The sequence below is a fragment of the Polypterus senegalus genome, chromosome 12, assembly GCF_016835505.1.
Source record: "Polypterus senegalus isolate Bchr_013 chromosome 12, ASM1683550v1, whole genome shotgun sequence".
Taxonomy (NCBI): Eukaryota; Metazoa; Chordata; class Cladistia; order Polypteriformes; family Polypteridae; genus Polypterus; species Polypterus senegalus.
In genome coordinates, this window is record NC_053165.1 from 25535470 (window position 1) to 25560572 (window position 25103).

The 25103-nt window shown below is 39.0% G+C and overlaps 1 protein-coding gene across 2 annotated transcripts in view; it reads left to right on the forward strand.

The window, feature by feature from the left end:
* Positions 1-25103, forward strand: part of nf2a (neurofibromin 2a (merlin)) — a 106806-nt gene that overhangs the window by 30186 nt on the left and 51517 nt on the right. For both annotated transcript variants that reach the window (XM_039770747.1, XM_039770746.1), the window contains exons 3-4: positions 6247-6369; positions 17835-17918. In XM_039770747.1, coding sequence (XP_039626681.1) covers positions 6247-6369; positions 17835-17918 — 207 coding nt within the window. The remainder of the gene's footprint in view (positions 1-6246; positions 6370-17834; positions 17919-25103) is intronic.

Genomic DNA, 25103 nt, shown 5'->3' on the forward strand with positions numbered 1-25103 from the left:
CTTTATGTTGTTTACCATACATGCAACCATTTCTTTTAATGTGTGCGCATGACTCTAACATCTTTGTCAGGTTTGCTTATGACACAGCTGTGGTAGGCCTGTTTTCTAACAACAGTAAGCAGGCTTACCTGGATGAAGTGAAGAGGATATTAAAACTGGTGTCTTCTGAAAGCTACCGCTGCCTGGAGACCATTTCTGTGTGACATAATGAATAGAGCTCCTTAACGGAGAGTTGATTATACTATTAACAATACAGCACATGGATACCAAGTTGATTCTTAAAGCAGTGCAATTCCCAAAGTTTAAGATCGTTTTATCAAGTGGGTTGACCCAATGGTGATTTTGGGGCGAGGACACTCAACTGTTTCAGTAAGCACAAGGGAACCCCTCGTTGATTTTACCATGTGTACACATTCAGCCAAGCCAATGTGCAATGCATTTTGTCACCTGACAATGGCTCAACAGGCTTGTAGTAACTGAAATGTCATGTATCTTTTTTCCTTTTCAGAATGTAAATAAGCTTCACTTATTTAAAATATATTTGGTTTAATATACACTGTTCAGTTTATTTGAATAGACTGTGCACTATTAGTAATTTTGACATGAAAATGGTGAAATTAGAGGTTTATTTACTACTTAAATAAGGCTGCAAATAATTCCGACTGTATACTGTCAGTATTCATAATTTTGTTACAAAACAAACCTCACGTCACATCTGAGATGTTTATTCTTTGAACAATTGTATGATTTCAGGCGTTAAAGTATGGACGAGTTTCATACCTGTCCCTCTATGCAGTTGTAAAGCAAAGTGCAATGGCTGTGTGTTCTGTTTGGAATTGGACAGTAAAAAAAAAAAAAAAATCAGCCAGAACCTTACTGTAAATTTGATTATAAATTATGAAAACAGCCTCATTGTGGAAATGTCTTGGAGTACAATGAACACTTACAGTCATTTCCATATTTTTCCTTAAGTAATTGGTGGATAGATGGATTTTAGTAATTTAAAGGTTTGTAAATAATTTGTAGCAAGTCGGACGATTACCACATGGGTTTATTTTCTTTATATATTTCAAGGTAGATATTTCAAACTAAAGATGCAAAGTCTTCCTAGCTCTGAAAATGCATAAAAAGATGTGCAAATGTGGGACTTGTAAATGCAAGAACTCTCTCTTTAAACATTTTGTGAAATGTTCTTTTATATATTGACTTCTGCAGCACTGGTCAGTGAGTCATCTTTATGATTTTGAAATGACAAAATTGAGGTAAACAGGTACGGTTGACAGATATGCCCTGGGATACAAGTGCTTTATGACTGAGAGCTAAACATGATTTTCATGGTTGTCTGAGTGTAGTGAAAATAAGGCTGTTATGCTTTTCAAATTATTGACAATCAGTCATTGCATTGTCAAGTACATGTTTTCAAGAAAAGAATAATGTTGCCAAGCTTCTTTCTGAAAGGAAAATTGAAAAGCCAGTACAAAATACTGATTAGAACCAGTAATGTGACCATCTACTTTAGTTGTAAGATACTGCAAAGTTTAAAATGTTATCTTAAATGTTTGTTGAAAAAGAAGTATTTTCTTTCATTGGTGCTTTATAAATATTTTAAGATTCATTTTCATATTCATTATGTAGGTTTTAATTAAAACCGCATTCATTGATATTTTACATGTAGAATTTCTTTGTTTTTATCATTGGGTTTGGCAAATACACATTCTAGTACATGGAAGATGTAATTGACTTTTATGGATCGGTGTACTTTTTCATGAGACTGATAAACTTTTTTTTTTTTGGGGGAAGGATATGTACGTTTTTTACTCCTCGATGCTCTTTATTCATAGAATAAAATGCTGACTACTCCTTTTTGCTATCAGTCTAAGATGTTTATTAAAGCAGCTAGAAAAATATTTTAATGATTAACTTCACTCTTAAATTTACATAAGCGACTCCAGGGTAAGCACGGTTTCCTGCTGAGTACTCCTGTTCTGGATGTTCTCAGTTGATTATTGTTATTTTCCCCCAGTCTACAAAGTGATATATGCATATAGAAACTGTGCCAGGTTTATTTTGTGTAATTTGTTAATTTATCAGTAAATGTTACTTTCTGTACTTTTGCTGAATGTGTGACATTTTAAGGATGTTAGGCACTGACCTGATGTTTTCAATTAGGCTTTTCTATTCTAAATGTCAGAATCTTTAATATGCTTTAATCAAGTAGATGATGGGCTTTCTTCAGAATGAAAACTCCTCCTTTGTCTTTACAGTGCAGCTCCTGGTTTTGACACTAAATATGTTTCTGCAAATGTCAACATCGTTTGCTCAACAGGAGTATGCAAAGCTTCATTATTTTTCATTGTCTGAAATAAAAGTTGTACAGTTTTTATTCCATAGTTCATCCAAGTGTCTGAGACTTTCAGTAGTTGACAAAAGATAAACATTGTATTCAGGCTAAAAAATGTGGAATCTTAAGTTTGAGAAGCATAAAGGAACCATTCTACAACCAAAAGATCGAATACAGCAACCCTTCTATGCTTGCTTATAAGTTAATATGCAGTGATTGTTTTAGCAGGCCCTTTGTGTACAGTAATTACATGTGGAGTTCACATATTTGTATTGTAAACATTTTACTTTTTTTTGCATTAGAATTTGTAGTTCATGCAAAATATTGTATAATGTGATGAGTCAGAACCACTGCTAGACAGAAAGCTTATAAAAATACAGTAGTAATGATTTGCAAATAAGTCTTGTAGACATAATTGTGTGTTTTTTGTATTTATATGACTGATACAGGTTCTGTTGACTTTTCAAATGACATGAATGGGTTTGTTTTTTTATATATATAAACTTTCCACACCCATTCCTCAAAGTTTTCCCCTTATCTATCCAAACTATTTATTATTCTCTCCTAGTTGAAGTATTTAAGGTAAAGAGCACAGTGCTTTTAAGTAAACAGCAGTGAGAGTTGTCAAGAAGTAGTAATTGTCTTATGTACGGTGTACAGTGACATTCTTACCTGCATGCTCGACTAACCTGCAACAAATTACTACTCTTGGGAACCATAATAAACAAGAGTGCATTAAAATATGGGGTCTGTTCTAGAGAGCGATTCTCTAATCAAAGCAATTCGTACATATACAGGTATATGTATCTGTGTATGTTGTAACAGATTGGTGGCGCTATCGCTCCCTTGAACCCTCAGACAATACGTCAGACACCAAGTAAAAATCCAATAGTTGACTTTGTTTAAACTACACAGTGCACAAAGCACCCTCCTCTCCACAATACTCATAAATTCACTACGATACACAATAATACAATTCCTCCACTCTCCCAGACGCGTTGCCACCCTTCCACCCAGATCAGCTCGACTTCTGGGATCTCCGTCTGTGACCCGGCAGTGTTCCTGAACCCCTGTCCATGTGACTGCCTAGCACTTCCGGGTCAGATGAAAACTCCTTCTTCAACCCGGAAGCATGTCATTCCCTTTGTTCATGTGCCTAGGACGTACTTCCGGGTTGTATGAAAAGTATTCGTTGTTCCCCCCTGCAGCTTCATCTAGTGGCCCCTGTGGTATCCAGCAGGGCTGTGGATAAAAACTCCATTGTCCGTAATTCCCTGCTGGTATTCGGGGCACCTCTATGCTGCAGGGAGGGCTCCACCTGGCGGCCTCGGGGTATTGGCCGGGATTATTAGCCGGCCATAGACCACAATGTATGATTTTTTTTTTGTGTTTTTAAAAAATAAAAATAATAAACAACAGGGTCATTTTATGTTTAGGTTCCGAGTGTCGTAGGTAAGCCACATTGTGAAAAGTATTATTCCACTGGCAGAAAATGAAAATTTGTTTCTGGAAGGAGACTTCTAAACAGACCCATCATACTGCCATATGTACTCTTTCTGTAAAGTGCTTTTCAGTGAGATTTGTTTGGCCAGTTTGGGTGTGTGCGTGAATATGGATTACAGTGTACTAGACATAGGGATGATTCAGACCTCAAAATGTTGGGGTGGGTTAATAAGTTGTCTGTTTATCAATCTGTTACAGACTGAATGGGTAACATTGGTTTTTACAGCCTAACCACTAGGCCACATTATATGTTTAGAAAAATCGAATAATATATGACTGTGTGGACAGTATATGTTAAACTACTGCGGCCTGTTTTTGGCTAGTTGATGTGATAATATAAGATAGATAGATAGATGGATACTTTATTAATCCCAAGGGGAAATTCACATACTCCAGCTGAAGCATACTGATAAAGAACAATATCAAATTAAAGAGTGATAACAATGAAAGTATAACAGACAGACAATAATTTTGTATAATATTACCATTTACCCTCCTGGTGGAATTGAAGAGTCGGATAGTGTAGGGGAGGAACAATGTCCTCAGTCTGTTAGTGGCTGATAGAAGACACAGAAGACTCTTATGTGTGTCTGGACAATGGAAAAACATGCTCAGTGTTGGTCAGAATTCATCTAGTGACTTACTATAATGTACACCATACTAAGGTCCTTTAGATGTGGAGTGTGGAAGATTTTGTTTTGGATCACAATGTGAATAAATGCATTAAACTGATGATCAGTCGTATTGTCAGTTGTCAGAATTACTAGACCACACTGTCCACTACCTGTAAATATTTTCTATGTTACCTTTCCATTGTATTGCTTGCATTATGGTGCAGTGGGTCTCCTTACATTTCTAGCATACATAATAACGCCTTTCTGCTGCCTGGATAGTGCTTGCATCTTTTCTCTGTCTGTATACAAAAAATAGCTTCCTTGTAGAACTGTTATATTGATTTTTTTTCTTTTTTCTTTTTTGATAGCATTAATATATATAAAATATCAAATCAAAATAAAATGAATAATATTTGTTATAGTTTTGATATACCTTTCAGAGATTGAATAAAATTATGTTGCTTTTCATCCTTCCATCTATCTTCTTCCACTTTTCCGAGGTTGGGTCGTGGGGGTAGCAGCTTGAGCAGAGATGCCCAGAATTCTCTCTCCCTGGCCACTTCTTCTAGCTCTTCCGCGAGAATCCTAAGGCGTTCCCAGGCCAGCCGGGAGACATTGTTCCTCCAGCGTGTCCTGGATCTTCCCTGAGGCCTCCTCCCGGTTGGATGTGCCCGAAACACCTCACCAGGGAGGCGTGCAGCAGGCATCCTGATCAGATGCCCGAACCACCCCATCTGACTCCTCTCAATGCGGAGGAGTAGCGGCTCTACTCTGAGCCCTTCCCGGATGACTGAGCTCACCCTATCTTTAAAGGAAAGCCCAGACACCCGCGGAGGAAACTCATTTCAGCCGCTTGTATTCGCAATCTCGTTCTTTCGGTCACTACCCATAGCTCATGACCATAGCTGAGGGTAGGAATGTAGATCGACTGGTAAATTGAGAGCCTTGCCCTACGGCTCAGCTCCTTTTTCACCACGACAGACCGATGCAGAGCCCGCATCACTGCGGACGCTGCACCGATCTGCCTGTCGATCTCACGCTCCATTCTTCCCTCACTCGTGAACAAGACCCTGAGATACTTGAACTCTTCCACTTGGGGCAGGATCTCTACTCCAACCCTGCGAGGGCACTCCACTCTTTTCCGGCTGAAGACTATGGTCTCAGATTTGGAGGTGCTGATTCCTATCCCAGCTGCTTCACACTCAGCTGCGAACTGATTCAGAGAGAGCTGAAGATCATGGCCTGATGAAGCAAACAGGACAACATCATTTGCAAAAAGCAGTGACCCAATCCTGAGTCCACCAAACCGGACCCCTTCAACACCCTGGCTGCGCCTAGAAATTCTCTCCATAAAAGTTATGAACAGAATCGGAGACAAAGGGCAGCCCTGGTGGAGTCCAACTCTTACTGGAAACGGGCTCGACTTACTGCCGGCAATGCGGACCAAGTTCTGACACCGGTTGTACAGGGACCGAACAGCTCTTATCAGGGGGTCCGGTACCCCATACTCCTGGAGCACCCCCCCACAGAATTCCCCGAGGGACACGGTCGAACACTTTTTCCAAGTCCACAAAACACATGTAGACTGTTTGGGCAAACTCTCATGCACCCTCCAGGATTCTGCTAAGGGTGTAGAGGTGGTCCACTGTTCCGCGACCAGGACGAAAACCACACTGTTCTTCCTGAATCCGAGGTTCGACTATCTGACGGACTCTGATTTTTTAATTATTTATTGTATTTTTATTATCAAGTCTGCAGTTAACATTTTCTCTGAACCTGTTTTCTTAGGTTTTACATCATGATGTTTCCAAAGAGGAACCAATTACCTTCAGTTTCCTTGCTAAGTTTTACCCAGAGAATGCAGAGGAGGAGCTTGTCCAGGAAATTACACAGCATCTTTTTTTCCTGCAGGTATGTTAAATGGTATTCGTTAGTTAACAGAAATGTATTTTGAACATTACATGTGCATCAGTGTTGAAGTCCATTTTCCATTGTAACTTAAGCTGTGTTTCAAGTTTTTACCATTAGCTGCCATAGTTGATGTAGAATGTATAAATTAATTTTGAAAAAATAAGTTTTTAGATGGAAGTTTCACAGTCATTTTCATCTGTGAAGATAATGTGCCAAGCTATTTTTCTGATCTGCCTCAGATGCTTCCTTTTTGAATTTTGCAAGTATTTGCACTATCTTTTAGAGTGGGTGTTAAGGTGACAGCTACATAGATAGTATTTTGACTGATTTTTCCTTTGCAAAAATAAGTTAGCCTTTCTTGCACCAGCAACCTGTCACATCAACATCAAAGCTATTCATGGGAAATTGAATGATAAATAAAGCTGAGGAAGTGTGACAGATTCTATCTAATTCATGCTTTAAAATCATGAGACTTAAAGGTTTCTCAGGCCCCTAGGCACAAACAGGCAGATGACAAATCTAACAAGATTATATTCAGAAAAGCATCTGTATAACTAAGACTCTGATTCCCATGTGCCCTACCCTTCATTTCTATTAAAAGTGAATGCTGGACAGGACAGAAGGCGAGTTCATTAAAGTAGTTCTTCTTTCTAGATACTTGTACTGTAACTCTCAGGTGGCCTCCTTTTTTGTACAAATCTGAAGTTCATTTGATTGTTATTTCTTATGCATGTTACATAGTGACTGCAAAACTAACTTTTGTAGTTTTTGAAGGTTAGTATCTTTTTCTACAATCTAAAATATTTTAAAGTAAAAGAATTGCGTAGAACCTTGAATTGTGTGTGCACGGATTTTTTATGCTTAACATGCATTACATTTTACAATCAAACTGGAGCAATCCACTCTAGATTTGCCTTTCATATTGAATGTAAAGCTCCTAAACTTGCGAGAGGTGTTTTACTTGAGGATTTTTTCCATTACTTCCTTTAATCACATCATTATTTCTTATAGTTCAGTTCATTCTATTGTTTTAAAGCTTTCTGTTCATTTGTATAAAATGCTTGGCAGAGTTAGGTGCTGCCTCATAACTCCAGCAAACTCTGTTCAGATCTGAACCAGCCATTGTCAGTGTGGTGCTTGCATTTCTGCATGTGTTTTTCCAGTTTTCCTTCCACATTTTAAACTCGGGTCTGACTCCTCTAAAGGGAGTAAGACATCAATGTCCAGCCCAGTCATTGTTTATGCAGAGTTTGCATATCTTCTCTATAATTATTTGGTGTTTTTTTTTACATGTACCACTGAATTTCTATATCTTAATTTATGTTATGAGAGAGATATTATGAGAGAGGCTAAATTGCATGTGAACGTCTGGTGAAGGCCCGTGTTTTTTTGTTTGTTCCTAGCTTGACCTTAATTCTGCTAGGAAAACCATTGACTCCCCCCACAATCCTGTATTAGAAAAAGTATTTTTTTTTTCTTTAAGCAGTATTTGTGTGGAATTGGCTCTAAATTGGGTTGTGCTCTAATAATTGACCATAGACATAGACAAAAAAAAAATAAACTCACCTCCAGTGAGGCATTTCCTCTTGTCTGGCAAAACTATGGTGTCAAGCTTTGTGTAATCACAATGTCTAGATCACTCAGGTTACCAATAAAGCATAATTACTTTCAAATGTGAAACATCACACTGAAATTGCCACACCCCATTCGATTCTACTGCTGTTAGAATTGTTTCCATTTATTAATAAAAGACCTTAGGTAACTGGATCTGCCAAAATGCTCAAGGTCATTCTGACATGTGCAGCAGATATGCAAGTTTAACAGCCCCCCGGACATGTTGGGGGTACTTACCTTTATTAGCCTATCTAAATCTGGGCCAATAATTCCCACTTCTGTCTACAGTTTCAGATGGAGAAGGGGAGTTAAAGAGGGAATCTGGCAGCACCAGTGACTTTGACATAGATGAAGTTTAGAAGAGTTTATTGCTAGTTAGCCAGGTACCTTTTCCTCACAAAGGTTCCTTGAAGCATTCATTAATTTCCAAGCCTCTGTTGATTCCATATCAATATGTGGAACCCCTAAACTCCTTGAAATACTTTTAATGACATGTTGATCACATGGCACTTCTAAGCTACGATGATGTATCATCGAGTAAAATGCAGAATTTTACAGTTGCAAATGGATTTAATGACTATATCTGAATCAGACAGGTGACATTTCCTGATGGAGCATAGGTGGGTAGAACTTTATTTGTCAATCTGACTTTTTACAGAAGTTCGTTAAATAAATATTTTCCCCTTGGGATTAATAAAGTATCTATCGATCAATCTATCTATCAATCTATCAATCTAATCTAATATAATCTATCTACACACACACATGCACTATGGTCTTAAACACACACCTGAATGACAAAAAAGGAATTACATAAAAAGAGAGAACAACTTCGCTGTCACAATGAAGTATTGTGTGGTTATATTGCCAATGATATAAAGGAAGCTGGGTAGCATTTCTTGTCACACTTTTGTTGAATAATCTGTTAGTTTGAAAGTACAGAATTGGTCATAATGGCACGCAAGTTTTATTTTAATTGTCTCCTTTGCTATGATTTCCAGGGATGTCCAGAGTGTGTCCCATAGCTGAGGCTATCCTTTTAATTAGTTTGTTGTTTTGGTGGGACTCTCTTGAAGTGATGTTACCAGCCAGGCATGCCATAGTATAGAACATCACACTGGCTATCATAGAGATTTAGAATATGTGAAGGATGTCATTATCCAAATTAAAGGAACCCAGTCTCCTAAGAAGGAGGGCCTGCTCTGTTATTTCTTATTTAGTTCTGTGTTACGAGACCAGTTCAGCCTTTCATTGTTCTGTACCCCAAAGTACTTGTAGGAGTGGACCACCTCTACATCGACTCCCTGAATAGTTACCAGAGATAGAGGCACTTTGATACATTGAAAGTCAATGACCAGTTCCTTGGTTTTGCTGATGTTTAGTAGCAGGCAATTCTTTCTGCACCAAGTAATAAAGTATTTTACCTGACACTTCTACTCTGTTTCATTTCCATTATTAATATACCCTGTAAGTGCAAAATTGTCTGAAAATTTTTGCAAGTGCCGTGGTGTTATATTCATAGTCTGAGGTGTACAGAATGAAAAGAAAAGGAGACAGAACGGTTTCTGGTGGTTCTCCAGTTGTGTTCACATTCGTATCAGGGGCACAGACCTTGAGTCTCACAAACTGTGGTCTTCCGGACAGATAGACTATTATCCAGACACCATAGGCTCATCTACCTGCATATCTTTGAGCTTACCCCTTAACAGGGATGTCTGGATGGTACTGAAGGCACTGTAGAAATTAAAAAAAAAAATAAATAAAATAATACGCACAGTGCTGCCAGCTTTGTCCACATGAGAATATACCTTGTAGTGTAGTTAATTGAATCACACTCTTTGTTCTCATCTTCTTTTGGCACCTGATCCCTGGATTGCTTGAGTCCAGTAATTATGACGCATCCATTTCTTGTTTTTCTGGGTGAAATGATTGAGGATCAGCAAACAGATTTAGATCAGAATCAAGTTTGTCCTTTTCTTTTGGTTTCCCCTTGTTGTTACTCTGCAGTGACAAGACGTACAATGATAAATGTTGTTCGGTGTGTTTCAGAGTAAATAAAATTGCTGATTTACTGTAATGCGCAGGAACTTCTACATTGCAGCAAACATTCAAGCACATATTTACTGTACACTTACTCAAACAGGACTAACTTAAAGTGCCAAGTAATCTTATTGGCAAATGTTTGGACTATGTGTTAGAATTTGTGTGGAACCACACCACCACAGGAAAACCCCACAAATATGACAGGAATGTGTATACTCCACACAGAGGGTTACCAACCGGGGGTTTGAATGCTTATGCAGCTGTGAAGTAGTACTAACCACTGTTCCAGCTGTGCCACCATGGATAGAAATTTTGATTATCTTTGCTTAAAATCAAATGTTACTTATGTACAGCGGATTCCTGCTATGCACCTAATGCTATTCAATAGACAGTACTGCTTGATGAGTGACTTTTTGAATATAGATGAATAAATTAAAGTTTACTGTTTAACAGTTTGATTTATTTTTACTGTCACATTTGAAAATAGTGTTTATTTCATCAAATGCAACACCCCTTTGTGTGTTTTTCTAGTTTTTGAATGAAGTGTCACTCTAATTGGTCCTTGTGTCTGTGAGAGTATGAATGAATCTTTTAGTGGGCTGTTTCCCATCTGTGGTTTGTTCCTACCATGTGCCTGAAGCTGCTAGGATGAAATCTGCTTCCCTGTGGCCCTATATTGGATGAAGTGTGTTTGACTATATAATATTATGCTTACTTTATTGTTACATTACAAATTGAACTGTTATGTTTAGTTTTTCATATATTCTAACACTTAGTTTCCAACCAAAGGAAAATAGAATATATTTATTTTTTAGAGGGGACATGATCCCTGAAAAAAATTCATTATTTTGCATCCTTTGCTAAATGCCCATTTCTTCCATTCAACACACACCTCAGAATAGGCAAACACTTGAACATTAAAGAAATATAGCACTTAGCTTAAGAACAGACATGCATTCAGTGGTCGAGTACGTTGCTGGAAAGTCTGCAGTATAAATAAGGTCATCCATTAGTTAGGAACACTTGATGAAGCTACCATGTGTAGAAAATATCCTGAGTTTTGTCCTGTTGAATATACTTAATTTGTTTTTCGTTTTAATGTTACAGCACACACATCTATCTCAGTTTAACAAAATATGCCTCACTAAGGGTGTTCCATCTGGTTTAACTTCACTGATTAACTATTGCAGAATATATTTGTGGTTGTGTCAGTAAAAAGGATAGTCCATTGTTGTCTAAGAAAAGCATGTGGTCAAGAGAGACCAGAATTTGATGGCATCTCTTTTAAACAGAATTTTAAGAGTAAATTTGTGTTTATTTAGGTTATGTATAATTCTGAAATGAATTAGCTTGTCTATTTTGTATATTGAAGAAAAGTATATTCTATCAAGCATTACTTCAGTCATTTTCTGAATATTTAATTGTAAGATCCTGTTCCTGACACTTTGAGAGTGTCTAAGGATGTGTTAGTACAGCTCCAGATGGAGACGAAGTAGAAAAAAAGAGAGATGCAAGAAAGTGCATTATCTTAAAACTGTTGCTGCTTGAATAGGGTCTGGGTCATTACAACAGTGTAATGAACATTTATTTAAAAAATAAATATAACTGAAGCCCTCTATACATGAAGGCTGTTACAGGAATTTGTCATTTAACTGCTGTGTCATATGTAGACTAAGCCAGAGTAAGTCTGACCCAACGATATCCTAAGTCAAGACCAAGTGTACATTGAGAATGTACCGGTTCTGCTTTTATACAGACAAAGCTATTACTTGGGTTACATTACTTGGGTCAAGCATACAAAACACTTTGACAGATACATGATGCTTTGATGTTGTAGCAAGGGAACAGATCATTAATAGCCTTGGTAGATGATGCATACGAGTGTGCAACTATCTTGATCATAAGTAAATGTAAAAAATATTGTATAGACACCAAAATGAGCTACTCTGTATCCTTGGCAAGGAGGAACTTGTCGAGATTAATTATCACATTATGAAGACATGTACTGTCCATTTCACAGTTTCCATTTTCTGACTTGGATGCCAATAAAACAAGAGTGGAACTCCTAGTGTTTGTTTACTTGTCTGATGAAAACAAAACACAAATTTTTATGCATCTTGAGTTCTGTATGATTTTGATTCCCCAGAGACGACAACAACATATATTTATATAGCACATTTTCATACAAATAATGTAGCTCAAACTGCTTTACGTGATGAAGAAAGAGAAAAAAGACAAAGTAAGAATTAAAATCAGAGAACACTAATTAACATAAAATTAAAGTAAGATCCAATGGCCAGGGAGGACAGAAAAAAACAAAAAAATCTCCAGACGGCTGGAGAAAAAATAAAATCTGCAGGGGTTCCAGGCCATGAGACCGCCCAGCCTCCTCTAGGCATTCTACCTAACATCAATGATCAGTCCTCCTTGTGTTCAGGGTTCTCGTGGAAGGACTTGATGAATACGGTCACGTGGACTTCTGGCCTTTAATCCATCAATGTAGAGACATCATGGTTCTTTGATTAGGTGGTGGCGGCGCAGGTCGCCAAAAAAGAACAGAAGAGAGAGTAGGTGTTAGTACAAATTTTAGAGCCACCATGAATTGTAATAATAATTAATTGAATATGCAGAGTATCAGGATTAAATTAAAATGAAGTTATAAGAAAGCCATGTTAAAGTGATGTGTTTTATTAGTTTTTTAAAGTGCTCCACCATATCAGCCTGGTGAATTTCTATTACCAGGCTATTCCAGAATTTAGGTGCATAACAGCAGAAGGCCGCCTCACCACTTCTTTTACGTTTAGCTCTTGGAATTCTAAGCAGACACTCATTTGAAGATCTAAGGTTACGATTTAGAATATAAGATGTCAGACACTCTCTGATATATAAGATGGAGTGAGATTATTTAAGGCTTTGTAAACCATAAGCAGAATTTTAAAGTCAATTCTGAGTGACACAGGTAACCATTGTAGTGACATCAAAACTGGAGAAATGTGCTTGGATTTTCTTTTCTTAGTTAGGATTCTAGCAGCTGCATTCTGCACTAGTTGCAGTCAATTTACAGTATGTCTTTTTTGAGTAGTCCTAAGAGGAGTGCGTTACAGTAATCTAATTGACTGAAAACAAAAGCGTGGATTAATTTCTCAGCATATTTCAATGATATAAAAGGTCTAACTTTTGCGATATTTCTTAAGTGAAAAAATACTGTCCTAGTCATCTGATTAATTTGCGATTTAAAATTCAGGTCACAGTCAACAGTTACCCCTAAATTCTTTACCTCTGTCTTGACTTTTAATCCTAATGCATCAAGTTTATTTCTAATAACCTCATTATATCCATTATTGCCAATCACTAAAATTTCAGTTTTTTCTTTATTTAGCTTGAGAAAATTACTACTCATCTAGAAATTTGTTTCCTGCACAAGAAGAAAATTTTGGAAAAGATTTAGGAGTGTGTACAACCTATTTCTTTGAAAGTAACAAATCTGCAAAGATATTTCCTAGGGCAGAGAATTGTTGTTCATGTACTTATTAATTCATAATGTTCAGTCTCCTCCCTCTTGGTTTCATAATAATGGGCAAATTCTACTTTGCTTGATGAAATGGTTTGTTTCTCTCCTAATTTATTTTAAGGGTCTTGCTATCATGCAGGCTTTTTAGTCCCTGGGCACATTTGATCAATAATCTCTTAAACAGTGTCTGTAGGAGGGTGTGTAGTGAGGCAGAATCAATATAATACATTACAGCAATTCACACTTGTGCTCAAAGCCTCTCTGGGGAATCGTTGCAGTAGGCTGGTCAGCAGTGACCGCTTGATAGAGGAGGTCAAACCTCATTATGGAATAATTCTGAGGTTTATTAAGCTAGAAGGGTCTATTAATTAGGTAAATTAATAAGTCATTTCCTAATGCTGCTTTAACATTGAAGCTTTATAGAATAATATTTAAAGGTTATATGGGCCAGACAAGTTACTGAAATAGAGTTCTTTTTCTCCTCACCATCTCGCTGTCTTTCTCTCTCAAGTAGATTTTTTGTTTAGCTATATTCATAACACATTTGTCCCAAAACGTTTGGCTAAATTGTCTTTGTAACAATTGCTGTAATCTTGTAGAGTTACCATTTCAACTGAATTATGTTTTAGATATTAACAGTTTGATAGGCAGAATCTTTTGGTTCTTTGTGAGGCATTGTAGTCAGTTTGAGTTATTGGGGGATATTTTGACCATACAGATGTGTCAATTGGATAATGTAGGCGACCATAGCTTAGGAAGAAATAAGAAGTTCAAAGATGCAATGCCAAGGAATGACTATCTATGTATTCATCCATATAGTTAGAAAAGGCCTCGATCATCGGGTAAACACCACACCATGACCTGACTACTCACAAACAAAGTAATCTTATTTCCTACCTTTACAACATCTGCTATTGAATTCTCATCACTGCCAATTGGTTTTGGGCTCAAGAAGCTTCTGCTGCTATGAACTATGTCTGATTAAATTCTGAGTTAATTTTTGCTTCTCCTTTAGTGCTGATGATCATGGTACTCTCTGACTGATACAATGTGAACAGTATTACAGCTAACATTCTTGAAAGGTGTACCACCAGAAGAGTTGGTGTGATGTGCTGTTGCATGTGATAGTCATGTAAATCTTTTTCATTGTATTTTACGTTTCACTCTTCATAGTTAACTAAAGGTGTTCATGTCATCCATTGTTTCTGTTTTCATTGTATGCCTCCCTGAACTTTCCAAGAGGACAATGTCTGATAACATATGGCTGTCATCTTCTAGGAACGTGTATCTATCGTTACTTTGCTTACCTAGCTGGCTGTGTTCCCTGTGTTTTTAAAAATTACATTTGAATGTGCCACAGGGCACCATTCTCCATCTGCAAGTGTTTGTGTCATAATGCATTTTTGCTTATAACACCATCCAAGACATTTAGATCCTTTTCTCACAGTAATCCGTAGTGTATGCTGTTTTTCATGCAAACTGGATTATTAGTGCAGGAACTACCTTTTTTAACCCCATAGTATATATACTCATAAAGCTTTCTACTTCTTTTGTCCCCAGTAGAGATAAGAATATACGCTGTAGCTAATACATTTTTTAGAAGAAAAAAAGCTCTTTGGGAGTCCACAGCTCCTGTAGACATAAATCATTTGGCTTCTACACCCATTTCTGGATCCATTAAACTGTTTGTTTAATTTGCTGTGTGGTTTGTATGACTCGAGGAAGCGGCAGTCACTTTAATGCTTTTCTCAAATTTTATTCAGGATCTGTTTGAAGTTGCCTTAGGCTTTTCCTTCTCCTTTAAGTTTTTTCATAATTTCTTCAAGGTTCTTCTTGCATAAATTTGTTCAGCTTCCTCAGCCATTCCTTACTTTATTTTGTTTTCAGCTGGTGTGTTATGAGCAGTTTTTACTGCCTTTGGATTAATGTTGATCATATTACATTTACATACATTACATTTTACATTTACATATTTGGCTGGCACCTTCATCCAAGGCAACTTACAACATTTATGATACAATTGGCTTTATTTCTTTTTGGTTTTCCAGTTGGAGCAAAGGTAGGTCAAGCGACTTGCTCTTGGTCACACAGTGTCAGTAGTGGGATTTTAACCCACAACCTCAGGGTTTAAGGTCCAAAGCCTTAAGCACCACACAACACTGCTTAAGTGTTTATAATATTTTTGTAATGGGTGCATTGGAAAATTTCTTAAATGTGATCTGCTTAGGTGATGATGCTGATCTGTTCATAATGTGGCAGTGTGTGGTTATTAACCAGCAAGTTTAATGTCTGTGAACTTCGTGTTGATCAATTTTGTAGTGTCAAATTTTTTTTATTTTTTATTTTTTAACAGTCAGGTTGCATTCTGTACCTCAGTGACTTGGCACTTGTTTTAGTGGAGGGCTTCATTAGTCCTTTGATTGTGTCAGCTCTGCTCTATACATGTGCATCTATTCAAAAAAGATGAAAAGTTAATATATAATGCTGGTAGCATAATTAGCTCTGGCGTAAACTTGTGCATTTTAATGATACAACAAAAGCAAATCTCCTGGGATGGAATTTACTCAAAGCTGACTGTTATCTCTAGTTATCCTAAATTTGAAATTTTGGCTGCACGTCAGATAATGTGATAATCTGAAAGAGGTTTCTCATAAGATGTTTTGGTGCATTATATATGAAGGCATTTAACTAAACTACTTTTCTGCCTTCTTTTGTATATTTTTTTCATTTGAGTTAATTGGTAAATTGTAGGCCTAGAATAAAGTGTAGAGAAACATAGGACTTCTTACATTACTTGAAAAAATAATATGCATATTCAATAAAGTTTGTAAAGCTTGCTTTACAGATAAATGTTAGGGTTGCAGTAGTTGGCTCAAGTTTGTGAATTAAAAAAAAATCTTGCTAGGCTTATATTTGCTGCAAATTTAATAAAGAAGCCATGTTTTGTTAATGCCATATTATGCATTTATATTCATTCTGTTTTGCTGACCAGGTTGCTTTCTGAATAATTTTAAAATGGCAGACAGTTCTTTTAAATGAAAACGTATAATTTATGATTTGTTTATTACCCTGTATTTTTTGTAGTAATATTAAAAAAAACAAAATTACTTGTGTTTTTATAGAGATCAGAGATGTAGTGTTGATACTGTGCCACAAAGGTAGGAACTAATATTGCGAGAGATTAGCTGAGCCAGATATTGCAGATTTGTGACTGACCTTTTGCCATTCATGACAATCTAAATCTTTGAACTGAGATTCTTCTTCATGTGAGTCCACGGAAATACATTTGGCAACAAGGTTGGGATTTGCACTGTTGACAAGTGGAATGTAATGACAACATTGTGCAGAAAAGGGTAAGGGCTGTCAGAGAGAGAGAGAGAAATATCGATCAGCTGACATCACCAGGAAGCACACCTCACGTAGTGTTCTGAGACAGTCTGCGAGTGGCTGACTAATGGAGTTACTCCTTTAACTCAAGTTACAAAGAGATTGCTTCTGTGCCAGCTGCTTCAGGGACTCGCACCATGAATTGACTCAGTTTGAAGATTTGCACTGTGGTGAACTGCAGGTGGTCAGCCGCGAAACTGCAGCCTCTGGCTTACCCAGGGCTTTGAAGTGATCTCTCAATGTATAAGTTAATGGAGTAACTTCATTGGTCAGCCATGCAGAGACTTTGTCTGAAAATTCAAAAACTTGAATAAGCAATTTCAAATTTAGTAAAAAAAAGACTTTGATCATCAAGTAAACACCACACCATGACCCGACTACTCACAAACAAAGCAATCTTATTTCCTACCTTTACAACATCTGCTATTGAATTCTCATCACTGCCAATTGGTTTTGGGCTCAAGAAGCTTCTGCTGCTATGAACTATGTCTGATTAAATTCTGAGTTAAGTTTTGCTTCTCCTTTGGTGCTGATGATCATGGTACTCTCTGACTGATACAATGTGAACAGTATTACAGCTAACATTCTTGAAAGGTGTACCACCAGAAGAGTTGGTGTGATGTGCTGTTGCATGTGATAGTCATGTAAATCTTTTTCATTGTATTTTACGTTTCACTCTTCATAGTTAACTAAAGGTGTTCATGTCATCCATTGTTTCCGTTTTCATTGTATGCTTCCCTCTGGTCTGACAGACCTTTTTTTATTCCTAAAATTTTTCTTTTATAATTATATTAAACAATAAGCAGTGCTGGTCAGTTTTATACATTTTTGTTACAGACAGGCATGGTGCATGTTTGCTTTTTTAGTATTAAGTGGTGGTAAATATGTTCCTTTTGGTTGCTTTTATTAGGTGAAAAAGCAGATTTTAGACGAAGACATCTTTTGTCCTCCCGAAGCATCTGTTCTGCTGGCGTCATATGCTGTCCAGGCTAAGGTGGGAAAGCTCTAAAATTGTACTAATTTTTTCAAATTTGTGTTTTTCCAGTTTGCTTTCAGGTTTCATATTTTAATTATGTGCTGTATGTACAAGGAAGCTTTGTTACAACATGCAGACCTTGAGTGAAGATTGTGGCCTTTTTCTTACCCTTAAGGAGAAATTATAAACATTACTGTATTTCTTGTGATACTTTGTTTCAGAAAGGTGAAGATTTATATCGAATCAATATGTACGAAAGGTTCATAAAAGATTTCCACAAAAACTTGCATTGTTAGAGTATGACCTAATTTTCTTAGCTTGGGACGGGACTCTTGCAATAAACAACAGTGAACCGGTATGGTTGAAGGTCCAAGAACCACCTGTGACTTGCTTGTTTGACTTCTTATGCACAGCCATCCACTGGAGGATGGCATGATCTGTGACCAGGGTGAACTTATGGCCTTGGAGGTAGTGCCATAGTTGTATCACTGCCCATTTGATCACTAGTTCGACTGTTGTGTACCTGGTCTCCCGTTCCAGTAGTTTCCAGCTCAGCATGGTGGGGTGTTCAGCACCATCAACGCTCTGGCTCAGCATGACACCTAGACCTGTGTCTGAAGCATCAGTCTGGAGGATAAAAGGTAGAGAGAAATCAGGAGTACTTAATTTTGGTGCTGATTTCAGGGCCTGATTAAGGTCACAAAATGCAGTGTCCACATTATCATTCCATACCATGTTATTAGGGGCCTGCTTCTTTGTAAGATCGGTCAAAGGGTGCTGTGCTCTCAGAGAAGCAAGGTACAAACCGGAAGTAGTAACCCACAACACCCAAAAAGGCTTGTACCTGTCTCTTGGTCTTCAGGCCGGGCCATTTCAATATAGCATCAACTTTGGAGCACTGGGGTCTTACTGTACCTCTGCCCAATGGGTAGCCCAAATATTTAGCCCACGTTATCCCAAAGAAACATTTCTTTGGGTTAATCCGAAGCCCGGCTTCACAGAGTGTATGGAGGACATCTTTGACGTGCTGTAAGTGATCCTCCCATGTGCTGGAATAGATGACAACGTCATCCATGTAGGATAACCATTGTGGGGCTGGAGCACTTTGTCCACCAGGTGCTGGAAGGTTGCAGGGACCCCATGCAAGCCGAATGTGAAGGACACGATACCGCCAGTGTCCGCTAGGGGTGCTAAACATGTTTTTTACTTTGGTGGACTCCGTTAAATGAATTTCCAGTACCCTTTCATCATGTCAAGTGTGGTCAAGTATTGTGCTTTACCAAGCCACTGCAGGAGATCATCCACATGCGGTATTGGGTAGGCATCGAACTGAGAAACCTGATTTAAACCGGTGGAAGTCATTATAAAATTTCCAACTTTCACCTGGCATAGGGACCAATATGATAGGGCTGAACCAGGGACCATGACTTTCCTCAGTTATCCCTAGGTCTAGCATACGCCTGATCTCAAGTTCTTCCTTAGGCTGCTTTGCGTCAGAAAGCTGATATGGGTGTTCCCTTACAATTACCCTGGGTTCAGTCACTCTGTCATGCTCCAGCAGAGAGGTCTCTCCAGATTTCTCGCTTATCACCTCAGGGACAGACACGATCAAATTGGGGCCAAGGTTAAGGTTGTTTTGTAAAGCAAAGAGAAAATGGTGCCAGCCAAAGGAGGGCTCTGACTCAGTCTCCTTTCATGGGTTCAGCAGATTTACGTAATAAATATGTTTGTTTGGTCGAAGATTGGGTTGTTTAACCAAATAATCGATGAGCCACTTCCTCTCCTTCACTTTGTAAGGGCCTTGTCAGTAGGTCAATAGTTGGAGTGAAAGGTGGGTACGAGGAACATGATGGAATCCTCCAGGCGGAACTCCCAAAGGACTGTGCCACGGTCATAGTAGTGGGCCAGTGCTGCTGGAACTTTGTCCATGTGATCTTTTACAAATGGCTGTATTTTATTGAATCTATTCCGTAACTGTGTGATATACTCCAAAATGTTATTAGATGGGAGTGCCTCCTCCTCCTGTCCCTTTTTTAGGTTGTCCAATATGCCTCTGGGTGGTTGTCCATATTAAAGTTCAAATGAAGAGAAGTCCATAGAGGCTTGCGGCACTTCCCAGTAGGCAAACAATGCAGGAAGAAGTGACGGATTCCAGTTTCTCGTATCTTCGCTGACCACCTTGCATAGCATCTGTTTAAGCGTTTGATTGAACCTCTCAACAAAGCTGTCGCACTGAGGGTGGTAGACTAATGCCTTCAGACACTTTATTCTGAGTAATTTGGCCACCTACTTGAAAGTTTCCAAAGTAAAAGGCGTTCTCCAGTCTGTTAGGACTTCCTTGGGGTTGGCGACAAACCTAAAGATCCTTATTAGTTCCTTTGCGATTGTCTTTGAGTTAGCTGAATATAAATGAACAGCTTCTGGGAATTGAGTAGCATAATCAACGAGGACCAGGATGTACTTGTGTCCTTGTACTGAGGGTTCAAGGGTCTGAGGAGATCTACCCCGATTTGTTCAAAGGTAGTGTCGATTAAAGGAATTGCGACAAGAGGAGCACGATCCCTCCTAGGAATCTGCCATAATTGACACTCCGGGCACGAGCTACAAAAGTAGTGGACCTCATTGATTATATGCCAATAAAAGTGGAGCTTTATTCGCTCCAACATTTATTCGGTCCCCAGGAGGGCTTCTAGGAAGATCAGAATGTGCTAGCTTGCAGACCTGCTCCTGGAAGGTCTGCAGGGCTAAGAGCAGTGTCTGGATCTCCCCCTCGTGTTCCACCACCCGAAGGAGAAGGTCATTGTTAATTACAAATGTGGCCATTGAGGCATGGGAAGGTGTGTGTGCACTGGCCGTTTACGAGGATGACTGCATTTTTTTGGAGACTGCAGGGAATCATCATTCCATTGCTTCTGTTTAAAGGAGCCCAGCATCTGTTTAAACTGGAAGTCCAAGGAGGCTAGAGGGTCTGGGCTGAACTCAAGGGACGTAACTTCTGACTGCGTTGTCTCCTCTTCTCCGGATGACGAATCGGATGGCGACAGCGCTTTGTTTACCATGTCACTCTGGATAGCCAAATCAGCTCTAGATGCTGGTAATAAATAAGATGTGGTGGCAATCTGGGACATGCTTTCCCTGTCCATTATTAGCCCCAACTTTGCAGTAGGAGTGGGAATTGTGGAGCCACTTTTTATATTAGACCAGTCCTGTCCTAGAATCACGGAATACAGTGGATTAACAAGGACAGCCAAGGTTAGTTTCTGTAGCTAGATCCCAAATGCAATCACACAAGAAGTGGTGCCATACTGGGGTGTTTCCTCATGAATGCAGGTGATCCTGGTCTTTTCTTTTAACCAGTGTTGTGGCAAGCAACAATGGAAATGTTACCCTGCAGTCAATTAGAGCAGTGACCTTATGCCCATTGACTATAACTACTCCAGTACGGGGAAGAGACAAAGGGTTAACGAGAGTGCTTATGCCATACCTCTTCAGGACCTCTGTTTTGAGTTTGCCATAGTCCGCTATGTTCTCCTGTGCGAGATCATGGTATGCCCTCTGCGCTTTACCCTTCAGGAAAGGGGCCAATGTTAGCCCGCTCTGCCCATGGCCAACAATGTCTAGGTACTGTTCTCTCAAAAATAGGTCTCAGTGTCACCGTTTTCCAAGAGCTTCTGACTCTGCTGCCTGGACCTTTTGGCGTTGGAGCTCTGCTGCCATATCATTCAGGATAGTGTTTAGGGTCCTGCTTTTCCAACATAGTGGAAGCAGATCCTGCTGACTACACCACTGTAAATGACCAAGAGAAACACAAAAAAGTTTTGGGTTCTACCCTGTATATTCACAATTCCTGGGAAGAAAAAGAATATAATGCAATCAATTAATGAGAGTTGAGGAGTCTCATCAGACTGAGTCGAAGATGGGACTGGTAACTGGGGAAAAGTGGCCAGTGTGACGGGCGGCCACGGCCATTACCCAGTTAGGACACCAGCTGGGTGGAAGGACTTCTCCAAGGCAATGCCTCCCCTGGGACGCTAGAGGGCAGCCCTCCTGGGCGGCTGTGGCACCACGGATTCCTGCAGGGTACGCTGGGAGTTGGAGTTTGGTGCAGCCCTATTTAATTCCTTGGAGGCCGCCAGGGGGGCAGCAGAGCCTTACCTTGAACTTCTATCACTCCTGGGAGTGATTTTAGGTAACGCTAATTAGCCACTCTATTCAAGGAGCCCATGTTGGGAGAAGGTGGATGAAGCTTGCTGGGAGAGAAGAAAAAGACCGTGCTTTGGTGCTTATTTGTATTGTACTGCTGTGGAGAATGAGGGAAAAGCGCTTCCCCATTGAAATAAAAGTGTGCTGTGTGCTGCACTTGTGTCTCTGCCTGTCTGTTTCGGGTTAGGGTGGCTGTACATCCATTTTCGGTTTGAGGGGACCCTTTCAATAAACTACAGTGAACCGGGGTGGATGAAGGTCCAAGAACCACCTTGTGACGCGTTGCGTGTTCATCTGCTTATGCACAGCCATCCACTGGAGTGCGGCATGTATGTTGTCACACACGTGTGAATAGGAGGCCGCTGAAGGGCTTAATGGCTAGTAGTAACATATCTGCTCAGGGGGCGGCGGGGTGCACTGACTGTTTTTCTAAGTCTCCTGCAGATCTTTCCTGGGAAATCCCACCAGGAGCATTTACATCAACAGGGGACACATTTCCGGTCCCGGCCCCGAGGATGATGTAATTTCCTCCAGACTCCCTATAAAACCTCACTCCCTTCATCTGGATTTTAGTTCTGTTTTGGACGCTGTCTTGAAAACAGTACTCGCTCTAAATTTCTTATACTTTTACAGCCAGGAACACATTATACAGGTGGCTGCCCCAAACCTTTGCAATGTCTGGTGTCCTTCCTTATTACAATGTATATACACACACACAATCGATTAACTGCTATTGACAGTTAAACACTGTTTAAATGTAAATATGAAAGCTGTTATTGGTTTTATTCATTAATTGCACTATAGCTTTTGTTACTGTTAAGATGTACATTTACTATATTTACGTGTTTTTTTTTTTTTGTTTAGTTCTTGAGGTGTAAGATGTTTATCAAAAAGATACAAGGCTATCATTATTTATAAATAAACACATTTTACTGTTAAGCTAACAAGTCTGTTGTTTACTAAGCAGCAATTTCAAATCCTTTCTTTTCTTTTTCCAATTGAAATACGTAAGAAAGTCACAGACCCAACTAAGACAAATGGTGTTGCGTTTTAATTAAAGGATGAAATAAAAAGATCTAAATTCATTAAAGTAGCTTTTCTTGTCTAATTGTATAGGACAACTATTCCAATTCCTTTTTCTCAGTTTATTACTCCACTTTTTTTAACACTGCCATCTCTCACTCATTTGTAAAACAAGCCTTAACTTGCTGCTCTTTGTTTATAATTCTAGGGGGCTCCGCCTCCTGCTCGCTTCACTTGCTGACCCCTGGGTTTGGTTTACTGAATTTACAATTTAAAGAGATTATTTTCATGGGAATTGTTACATATGCATTATTTTCACTTTTACTTTAAAACTTTTGTAAAAACAATACTTGTCCTTTATTTCCGGCCCCGGGCGTGGTTAAATCTTTCTCGCACGACGTATAACGCTGCTCGTGTTGTGAAAGTGGGGGGAGCGGCTGAACGCACACTAAGGAGATGCCGTCAGATAATCTGCTGTCTTTCTGCTGCTGGCAAGCTGTGTGTTCTTTTTGTTGCGCTGCACGTCAATCATTCAAAAGCTCAAAAGCCTGTACTTCAGCTGTCCTTTTGCCACTTTGCGTCTCTGCCACTCACATTGTTAAAGGGGGTTTGGGGGTTGGCAAGCTGAACGCACGCTAAGGAAAAGCAGTCGGATCATCTGCTGGCTTCCTGCTGCTTCTGGCAAGCTGCATGTTCTGCTTGTTGCTTGTCGTTGTTTTAAGAGCAGGGAGCACAAGATGTTTGTCTGTCAAAGGCATTCCAACAACTGCTTGGTTAGATGTCCTTGAACTTGTTTTAAATGTGGTCTCATTGCCTTGTCTCACGTGACGTTAAAGTGTCTCTCATGGGGACGTCAAATTGTTTTTGTGTGACGTTAAAGTGTCCCGCACACGGACGTTAAATTGCCTTCCGAGAAGATCATGTCTCGTCTCCCTCCCAGGATTTTTTTTTTATAATAGATAGACAGAAATAATGCTGGCTCAGCTACTTTATTACCTTGCATAAAGGAACACTGCAACTAATTTACCATAAAGCTTAGAAATGCAGTGCCTAAAAAGATTGTTTTTTGTGATTGTCTGATTCACCGATCGAGTCTTTTGTATTGAAAGTCAGCGATTTAGATCAATGACCGATCGATCAGAGGATCCCTATCAACCTCTGATCTTGGGTTGAGCTTTTCCTTGAGTTTTACACAGTGTTTAAAATATATAAAGACTTCTTTCTAAAATTTTCTTACCCAGCGAAACTATACGTATATGGGGCAATTATTGCCCTATTTTGTCTGTTTTTGAATACACCTTAGCTCTAGATTGTTAGTGTTACTTTGTCTCTAGTATAATTATGACTAGCATACAGTTGTTGATAAGGATGAAAGATAAATGACAAAATATAGGAATGGCCCACTGTTCCGAGAAGAGGTGCTAGCTCCTCGGAAATATGTTCTTTTTGCAATTGTGGCATCTTAATTAACCTGAATTGAAATAATTATAAATTAAAGCGGCAATATCCCTCCCTTAGTGATATGGCAGTGAAAAATCACATAAGAGAAAAAATAACTTAGCTTTGTTTAATATCGGCTTACGCTGCATATAAGACGGGGGAAGCCAATAGCAGTACTCATTCCAAGGGTGGGGGCCTGGCGTGTAGAGTATGCAGTCATCGTTGCGGCATAAGAAGGATTTTCAGGACTAAATGACGTAGACTTCCATCTGTCCGTCGGCATCCCCCAAAACATCATCTTCACTGTCTGAGTTATATACAGTGCCCTCCCATGTTCCAATCGCCTTGCACTATGGCTTGTATTTTAAAAGAGGAAATGGAGTGTTTTTTCCCTTGTTACCGTCTTTTAGCATGCACCAAACATACGGCTAAAGCAGTACCTTTATTCTCCCACTCGTCTGCATGGGACGGGGTCATTTTCCATGCATTCTCGAGCGATACTTTGCTTTTCTTGTAGATTTTCTATTTCTTTTTTTA